Source organism: Camelus ferus, chromosome 14, assembly GCF_009834535.1.
Source record: "Camelus ferus isolate YT-003-E chromosome 14, BCGSAC_Cfer_1.0, whole genome shotgun sequence".
NCBI classification, from domain to species: Eukaryota; Metazoa; Chordata; class Mammalia; order Artiodactyla; family Camelidae; genus Camelus; species Camelus ferus.
The window spans coordinates 24,143,842-24,154,110 of record NC_045709.1 but is presented as its reverse complement, the minus strand read 5'-3'; the positions used below and the strand labels follow the sequence as shown (position 1 = coordinate 24,154,110).

The 10,269-nt window shown below is 42.8% G+C and overlaps 1 protein-coding gene and 1 pseudogene across 1 annotated transcript; one reads left to right on the top strand and one right to left on the bottom strand.

The window, feature by feature from the left end:
• The first annotated feature begins 107 nt into the window (after positions 1-107).
• On the top strand, positions 108-896 carry LOC116668693 (collagen alpha-1(I) chain-like). The gene has a single exon (XM_032496810.1). It carries the CDS (start codon positions 108-110, stop codon positions 894-896), a length of 789 nt encoding a protein of 262 aa, XP_032352701.1.
• An 8,297-nt stretch (positions 897-9,193) lies between these two features.
• LOC116668692 lies at positions 9,194-10,048 on the bottom strand (annotated as a pseudogene).
• Positions 10,049-10,269: the final 221 nt, after the last annotated feature.

Here is a 10,269-nt window from a genome sequence, read left to right as displayed (position 1 = left end):
CACGAAGCCCGAGGGCCTGAGCCGGGCCGCCTCCCCCTGCCCTGGCCTAGGCGCCTGGCCGCCGCAGCGGCTGCGAGCGACGCCGCCCGAGGAGCGCCGCGGCCTCGATGACCCCAACGCCCTCCCTGCCCAGTGTCTGGGAGCCCCGTGAGGGGCGGGCGGGCACGGCCGGCGGGGACGGGAGCGGAGGCCCGGAGGCCCGGAGGCCCGCAGGCGGGCGGCGGGGAGGGCCCGAGGGCTCCGAGGGCCAGCAGCGCTTCCCCTCACTCAGCCCCGTGGGGAGGCGTCCCCCACTCCCGTCATGGCTGCGGGAGGAGACGACGTCCTCCATTTTGTCGGGGCCGCGGGGGGACCTGGGGGCCCTTCCACCTCGTCCCGGGAAGCCCGGGCTGGGCCGCGCCGCCCGGCCGCGGGGACGGCGCCCGCCGCCGGCGCCCGCACCCCGGGACGGGCCGGCGCGACGGGGCCGGGGCCAGACGCCGCTCCCCGCCTCCGCCAGCCAAGATGGAGGCGGCTGCGGGCGCCCCGAGTCGGGCGCCCGCCTGTCGGAAGGGCTGGGCCGCCCCGCGCCGGGTCCGCCCCTCGGCGCGGCCGCCGCCTCCCGGCCTCCCCGGTCCACTGGGCGGACGGAGGTCCCGGGCCTGCCCTGCGGCGGGTGGGCCGGGCCAGGCCGGGCGAGCTCCGACCGCGGAGCCACCTCGGCCGCGGGCTCCTCTTTTGTTCGCCGTCTACACCTACGTCTCGGGCGCACGTCCCCCGGCGGTGCGGGGTCCGAGGGTCCACGTCAGGAGGCGAGCGCGGAGGCCCGGGCCTCGCCTTCGCCCTCGCCTTCGCCCTCGCCTTCGCCCTCGCCCTGGCGGGGTCGGTGGGACTGCGGCCGGTGCGGTTGGGTTTAGTAGAAGTTGGTGAAACACCCTATGGCCAGTGTCTGGAAGTACAGATGACATGTTTTCTTTATTTATGTTTTAAAAGCAGATTGAGCCCACTTTGATTACCTCTTCTGGGGGATGGTAAAGATACAGGTTTATTGAGTGACAGATCTGCTGAGGCAAAAGCATGTCAATGGACTGATGAGCGTCGTGTATGATGTTTTGTACTTAGTACTGTAGCGCATGGTTTTCTTAATGTCACCAGGATTTTAATTAAGTTCTCAATTATTGGTTGGAAATAAATGCCAGCACTTTAATAGCTGATGTACATTATATCGTCCCTTTTTTGTTAAGTACGTGTAAATGCAAAGCCAGAGGTCCGTTGAGTTAATAGAGAAAAACTCTAGAGAAAATTTAAAGTAGGGACTGTATAATGTTACGTTCAGTAGCCACATGTCAAGTTTTATCCAAAGCACTGTGTAACTAACGATTCTCTGGCATTGATACGGTTCAAAGATGAAAAACTGGTAACACTTGTTTTCCCTGATAATGGCAAGAGTACCAGGTCCGTTTGCCAATGAAAGCCCTTACCTGGGTATGCTGCCATGATTTCAGAGAATGTTACTAATACAGAACAGCAAAACGTATTCATTAGTGAAAATATATACTTCAATAAATTCAATGTCATATAAAATTCATATTCTATATAATTTTTCTTTGTTGAAGTAGAGAATTTTTCCTATACAGACCACAAGAGCAACTAAAGAAGCAATATGATATAATGGAGTTACTTTAAACTTCCCAGGGCAGGATAATTTGCATTCACATTCTTAGTCTACTGCTAATCACAAATCCTTGACCGTATCTTACTCTCCCTCAGACTCACTTGCTATTTAGTAATAGAATAATATAGAATGTTGTCTGGTCCAAATAAAAAAAAATTTGTGAAACTGATAAATAACAAGACAATGTTATTTATTATAGATCTTTTGATAGTTATGGACTTACCACTTGTAGAAAAGCACAGAAGCGCTGTGACTACGAATACACTTTTTGGAGCCATATTGCCTGCCTTTGAATCTTGATTTTACTTTTTTTTTTTTTTGAAGTGTGGTCAGTTTACAATGTTGTGTCAGTTTCTGGTGTACAGCACAATGCTTCAGTCATACTTAATATACATATATTTGTTTTCATATTCTTGAATCTTAAGTTTATCACCAGCTAGCAAGTTAACCAAACTCTGTCACTGTTAGTAGCTACCATATTGGTCAGCACAGATACAGAGTATTTCCATCATTGCAGAAAGTTTCATAGGAAATCATAGCATTCATCTTAAATGTTATTGGGAGAAAGTGAAGAGAGATAAAAAAAATCAATCAAGCATCATATTCAGCTATGGAGTGTACCCGAGGAGGAGTTTATAATTATTCTAATTTGACTTCTTGTGTAAACACTTTAATTTTTCTGTTAGGAAATTTTTTATTGTCGTAGATATTCTGCCATTTTACCATGATTGTTTCTTTGAGGACTTGTTTTTAATTGTGCTGTTCAGAAATTAATATACACTTTTCACTCTTTAATACTGAAAAATTCTCTACTTTTTAAAAAAACATATTGCCTCACCCTAATTATCCCTAATGTTTCCTCTTGGAACTTGTAATGGACACATCCTTAAACTTCTCTTTAATTGTTTTTATTGTGGTAAAATGCACATAACAAAATTTACTTTAAAAATATTTATTGGAGTATAGCTATTTACAGCGTTGTGTAAAATTTACCATTTTGAAGTGTACAAGTCACTGGTTTTAAGTACATTCATATTGTTGTGAAACCATCACCACCATCCATCCCCACATTTCGTTTTGTAAAAGTGAAACTTGGCCCCCACCAAACACTAACTGTTCACTCTGTCCTCCCCCAGCTCCTGGCAACACCATTTATTTTCTGTCTTTATGACTTTCACATATAAGTGGGATTACACAGTATTTATCTTTTTGCAACTGGTTTATTTCACCTAACATAATGTCCTCAAGTTTCATACGTGCTTTTTTTTTTTTTTTTACTTTTTCTTGCCTAATTTCTCTGGCAATTTGGAGAAATAATAGTCACTTCAACAAATGATTCTGTGACTGCTGAATACCTATTTGGAAAAAATGTGAAATTTGTACATTTTCACAAATAGTTTATATAGAAAAATTAACAAAGTGGATTCATGACCTAAATGAAAGATCGGAAACTATCAAAATCTTAGAAGAAAACATAGGATAAATCTTCATTACCTTGGATTTGCCAATGGTTTCTTAGATATAATACCAAAACCTGAGCAATGAAAGATTAAATAACTTGAACATCAAAATTAAAGACTTGTGAATCAAAGGGAATTATCAACAAAGTGAGGAGACAACCTACAGATTGGGAGAAAATACTTGCAAATCACATATCTAATGAGGTCTAGTATCCAGAATATACAAAGATTTAAACAAGTTCATACTGTACAGGGCATGGAACTATATTCAATATCTTGTAGTAGCTTACGGTGAAAATGAATATGAAAACTAATATATGTATGTTCATGTATGACTGAAGCATTGTGCTGTATACCAGAAACTAGCATAATATTGTCATAAGTATTGACTATACTTCAATAAAAATATATACCAAAAAAAGTTAACAATATATGAAGAACTCTTACACCTTAACAATTGAAAGGCCATTGTATCTTCCTGCAAGTTGTTGACAATTTATCTACATCCTTTAGATTTGAAATTGCTGAATATGATTCTTGGCTCACAGTTTTTCCTCTTGATTTCTTAAATATATTTATTGTCTACTGGCATAAAGTATTGTAGGCAAGAATATCTGGTGACAGTTTTCTTTCATTACTGTATTTTTTTTAGATCCCCAAAGAATATTTTCTTTTTCTTTATTTCTTTTAAAAAAAAGTCTAACAATTACAAAGTATGTATCCATGTTTGTCATTCAGGGTCAGTTTTCCCAGCTGCATAGTGTGTCTTCTATTTTTAAATTTTGGTACATTTTCTTGAATTATATTTTTAAATATTTACTTCATGCTCTGATTTCTTCTTTGATGACACTTGTTGCGTTCTGACCTGTTGAGCTTTCTCTGCCTGTCTTCTCTGTTCTTCCTCCTGTTTTCTCTATTTCTTCATGTCTGGTTTTCCTCCTTTCCCTGGTTCTCTCAGTACTACTTATGCTGTTTACTCACTTGCTTTTCTTCTGTTTTTTTCATTTCTGAAGTGAGTCTTTTCTAAATTTTATCACCTCATTCCTGATTTTCTCTGGTTCTTATTTATGTTGTTTTTTCCTATTCTTCATACATTCTCATGTCTTTTAAAAATAGTTTTATTACAGTATGATTCCTGTACAGTAAACTACACATATTTCAGATGTATAAGTTGATGAATTTTGATAGATGTGTACAGCTATGAAACCACCACCGCAATCAAGACAGCTGACATTTCCATCCTAATGTCTTTTACACTGGAAATAAAGTTTCCGTCTGTTTTGTAAGCAGGTCTTCTTTTATTTTAAGGAGCTTACCTGGCTTTTTATTCTCTATTAAAAAATTAACCTTTTATAAGATTCAACATGGATCTGTTTCTGTTATTGACTTTTGTGTTAGTTTTCCAAACTTTAAGAAGGGAGGTGTAGTTTAATAGCGTTTTTCTAAATTTGTGGCTCTCTAGCGCCATCTGTTGCCTTTGTGAAAAGTTAAAAATGTGACGCCGTTTGCTTTCCGAGGTCTGACCCTGCCCGCCTTCCACCTCGTTTAATCTGGGCTCTTTTTCCTTTGTGTCCTTCGTTCGTGAACTGCTTAAACCTTTAGCACTCCGTCGGTTAGTTTTGAGAGTTTATGGGGAGGTCTCCCTCACCAGCTTTCGAACACCTCGTACGAAATGCTAGACTCAGATTTGATTCTCAAATTGGCTCAGAGGGAGGGTTTTGGTTCTCACTGGTGCTGTTTCTCCCCCTTTCCTCTTACACAGATGCCGGCATCCTTCATGTCTTGCCATGTTTGGTGGTTTGTTGTTATCTGCTCACGTTTTGGAGATCTTGGGTTTGATGTACCATCTAATTTTGTTGTAGATACCATTCAAGGATTTTGTGTCTTCCATCTTAGTTGTTTTGTGTGGGGTTTTTTTTTTTTTTTCTTTAATAGAAAAATACTAACATTTTTTTCTGAACCAATAAAGATATGGTTTTTTGTTTTTGTGTTTTTTGTTTTTTTTTAATTCAGAGCCTGAGCAGTCGTTGTCATTAAGTCCATGGCATGAAATATACTTGTCATCTTTTCATGAGATGTCAACAGCAGTCAACAAAATATCAGTATTTTCAACCTTGTTAGGATTATTCGACCCATCTAAGTGGATTAGAAATATGCACAGGACTACACCTAAAACTGTCAACCTCGTGAAGACATAGCAATAGCATTTAAATTAGAAAATCTATTTCCCTTGATTTACATACCCCTGCTTTAAGACTATCTTGTAAGAATGGGAGCATCAGTATCAAGAAACATACATACAAAACTTTTACACAGCAAAGGAAAAAATAAATAAAATGAAAAGACAAGCTACAGAGTGGGAGAAAATACTTGCAAACAATGAGACTGAAAAGGGCTTAATTTTCAGAATATATAAATATAGCTCATGCAACTCAATAACAAAAAGAACAACCAACCTGATCAAAAAGTGTGCAGAAGACCTAAATAGTCATGTCTCCAATGAAGACACACAGATGGCCAATCGTCACATGAAAAGATGCTCAATATCACTAATTGTCAGAGAAATGCAAATCAAAACTACAATGAGGTATCACTTCACACCAGTCAGAATGGCCATCATTAAAAAGTCCACAAATGATAAATGCTAGAGAGGGTATGGAGAAAAGGGAACCTTCCTACACTGTTGATGGGAATGTAATTTGGTGCAGCCATTGTGGAAAACAGTATGGAGATTCCTCAAAAACCTAAAAATAGAATTAGCATATGATCCAGCAATCCCACTCCTGGACATATATCCAGAGAGAAGCTTAATTCAAAAAGATATATGCACCCTAATGTTCATAGCAGCACTGTTTACAATAGCCAAGACAAAGAAGCACCTAAATGTCCATCAACAGGTGACTGGATAAAGAAGTTGTGATATATATACACAATGGAATACTACTCGGCCATAAAAAAGAATGAAATTATGCCATTTACAGCAACATAGATGGACCTAGAGATTATCACACTAAGTGAAGTAAGCCAGACAGAGAAGGACAAATACCATATGATATCACTTATATGTGGAATCTAAAACCTGAGACACAGCACAGGGAACTATATTCAATATCTTGTAGTAGTTTATGGTGAAAAAGAATATGAAAATGAATATATGTATATTAATGTATGACAAGCATTGTGCTGTATGCTAGAAATTGATACAACATTGTAAACTGACTATACTTCAAAAAATTTTTTTAAACAAAAGTAAATAAAAAATAAAAAATGAGACAAATGAACTTATACAAAACAGAAACATATAGAAAACAAACTTATGGTTACCAAAGGGGAAGAGGGGGAAGGATAAATTAGGAGTTTGGGATTAGCAGATACAAACTACTATATACAAAACAAACAACAAGGTCCTATTGTAGAGCACAGGGAACTATATTCAATAGCTCATAACAACCTATAATTAAAAAGAATATGAAAAAGAATATGTATACATATGTATAGGCAGATCACTTTACTAGTTATTCTAATCAAGAAAGGATTGTGCTGTATACTTGTTGCCTCTCAATGTCCATTCTCCACTTCTTTCCTTTCTGTTCTAAGATCTGGGAAGGTGAACGTATGTGGACTGCTCCACTCAGGCCCCTGCTGAGCCAGGAGGGAAGGGACAGGGCACAACCACTGAAAGAACACACAGCCATTGGCACCAAGACAGTTCTAGGATTTCTGGAATTGGCTCCCTAATCTAATTATATAAAGATGCTAATAACTCTGTTTCCAGGAGTAAAGAGCTTACCGATAGTCCATGATACACTGAATACCTCCGCTGTATACACTTAAATAATTGTTTATAAGAAACAAGGAGGTAGATGACTGTGTATATAATATTTTTAAGCATTTTTTAAAAACTGATGAATAGAATGAGATTGACTAGCTGCTCCTACTGTCACTGTACAAATGGCGGGGGTTGGGGGTGGGGGGCAGGATTAGCTCTGGTATTCAAATTCCCTGCATAATGACTTGCGGGCTTCTACCTACTGCCTGAAGGAGACCCCCACCTCTTGTAGCTCCAGGGCTGAGACTGGCTGGGTTCCACGTGAGCTGTCCTGCTGTGTTTGCTCTTGAAGTGCGGACCCTGCTGGGGAAGAGGGGTGGTGCGGATGGATTGGGGGTGTGGGGGAGACCCCGACGAAGGTGGGGACACGGAGCCCCTAAATTCCGATGAGTCTTTTTAGACAGATGAAGAGAACCCCCACCCCATGGAAGTAACCTTCCCACCCCCAGTGGAATCTCCTGAGGACACCAGTGATCTCCCCTGAGGCCGTTCCCCTACAAGTCAGGGGACCCACCCCCATGACCACACTCATCCTGTGATTAACTAGTCAAGTAGAAACGGCCCCCCCGCAGGGTAGAGTGAGGCCCGTAGAGGTACAGCGCACGCAGAAAGGACGACCTGAGTTCTCTGTTTTATACTTGGGGAAGTCCGGGGGGACCGTGTGGGAAGGGCCGAGTTGTGGTGAGTTTGGATCAGGCTAATTTTGAGATGTGAGCTCACGAAGCAGAGACTCTGCCCTGAAGGTTGCAACTGGGGAGGTGGGAAAGGTAGCCCTTAGTGAGTGAGCTGGAAATGCAGCCTTGCCTTAGTTTAATGAACAGGAAGAGATGCAAAGGCTTCTGGAAATTTGGGCGTTAGAGTGGATTTGTCTTCTAAGACTTACTCACCAACCCTGGGAGGGTTCAGGAAACATAGCTCTCACCAAGACTGGGAAGAGTACATTAGTGAGGGGAGCCTGGCGCCCCTAAAGAGCTCCGTGATCAGTCTTCTCTGTTGGCCAGGCCTTCCAGCGGGAACTGCAGACGTGTACTGGGAAACCTACATGCATGGGGAATAACTGGGCAGGTGGCAGGGGCCAAGTGGTGGCACGCAACTGCTGAAGGCAAGACTGATAGCCTTGATCTATTGATAATGGTGTTCCTAAAAATAACACAGGTAGGAAGTCTACTAAATTCTTACCTGATCTGTATCATTAGAACACGTCTAGGTCAACTGAATGAAAGTCTAACCTGAATCATAAATCAGAGAGTCATGGGTCCCTCAATCAATTCCCACCTGAGCTAATTTGCAGACCCAGGGCCCCCTGAATGGAGGAGAGGACAGGTCCTCATGAGGAAGGACCCTGGCACCCTGTCCCAAATTTATACTGTTTATCTTCCTCCCAGCCTTCACCAGAAGGACCTGTGGCCTTTTACCAGGGTAACTGTGCTTTGGGGAAAAGGAGGTAATCAGATCTTTCAGGGACCACTGGACACTGATTCTGAACTAACACTGACTCCGAGAGACCCACTATGTCACTGTGGCCCCCCATCAGAGTCCAGGCCTCCAGAGGTCAGGCGATCAGTGGAGTTTCAGTCCTATAGTGGGCCCAAACACATCCTGAGTTTTTCCCTCAGTTTCATAATGTGTAACTGGAACAAACTCAGCAAGTGACTGCCTCCCCCTACCGGTCCCCTGACTTGGGAGTAAGAACTAAAAGGTGGGAAAGAACAGCATGTCTGTCAGTGAGGCTCAGCAGAAGCCGTTTGCACTCAGCTGGCAGGGATACAAATACTCCTTCACTGTCCCACCTCGGGGTGGCCCCTCTCCAGCCCTGTGTCACAGTTTAGTTCATAGGGATTTTTATTTTTTTAGTGTCTTTCACCAATCTTGTATTGGTAATGTGAGGAGACATAATTTGCATAAGATTCAGAAAGTGATAAATTAGAAAACTACAAAGTAGTTTGCTATTAATAGTTTATATTTATCATAATATATAATTAATATATATTTTCCTTTATGATTGAATTTGTAATGAATGTAATTAATTAATCATGCTTTATTTGTTTTTTTAGGTTAAAAGCTGTTCTCCAAAGACCCTCTAAGCTGGATTCTCTTATTTTATTTTTTAAACTCCACATATAAGTGGTATCATATGGTATTTTCTTTCTCTTTCTGGCCCACTTCCCTTAGTATGAGGATTTCCAGGTCCATAGTTCATAGGAATCGCAAACACATTTGTGAATGTACATAATTGCTGTGAAGGAGCTCTTTATTTTATTTTATTTTATTTTATTTTAGAAACTGTTTATTTTCCGTCAACCTATTTCCATTTTAAGAGTTTGTGGAAAGAACAGCTCACGACCACTCAGTGGTTGTTGCGACCCATTCGGTGGCCTGAGCAGCAGGAGGTGCAGACCAGTCTTCATGGCGGGCTGAGCGCCCCAGTCTTCAGGAGGGAACTGCTGAACAGGCACAGAGGGCACCTGCACGCCTTCGGACCGGTCCGCCGCCTCAGGAGTGGGAGCCGTCCATTCACCCTGAAATTCCTCCTTTGTCACGGCCTTTTCAGCTGCAGCCTGCTCTTCCTTTTCAATCTCTTCAGGATCTCTGTAGAAGTAGAGATCAGGCATGGCCTCCCATGGGTGTTCCTGGGAGAGGGTGCCGCGCATGCGCAGAACTTCCCAGAGCGCATCCACCACGTCAGACCCACTGAGTGAGACGTCCACCTAGTGCAGAGGGGAGTCCGTGTTACACAGGGTGATGGCAGGCAGGTTAACGTGAGATGCCTCGGTGAGAGGCTGGTGGTCAGCCCTGGGATCAATAACCACCAGAAGTCTCGGCTCCTGGAAAGCTGCCTGGATCTGGTTAGTGACAGTTCCAGGTGCGAAGTGGCCAGCAGCAAACTTCAGCACAGCTCACTGTCCAGTATTCCTGGAGGATGTGACACCGACATCAGCTGGGTTTTCAATAGCAACAATGGCACGAGCTGCCACAGAAGCTTCTCCCAGGTTCTCTTCAGCTCTATGACGTCGATGCCATCATGGAGTAGATATACTGTTCCACTTGGAAGGCAAGGTTGGTACCACCTAAGTGGGTTCCTGCTGCAAGGAACTTGAGCACTGTCCTCCTTCATTTGCAGGGTATCAGGGCTCTGGACATTGTGAGAGTTTCCCTTCAGGTCACAATGAGAACCCAGAACAATGCCGTACAGACCCCTCTCTGGGCAGCGTGGAAAGAAGGAGCTCTTCACATGTTCTAGATATTAATCCCTTACCAGATATATGTTTATAAATATTTCTCCCACCCTATAGGTTGATTTTTCACTTTTGATTGTCTCCTTTACT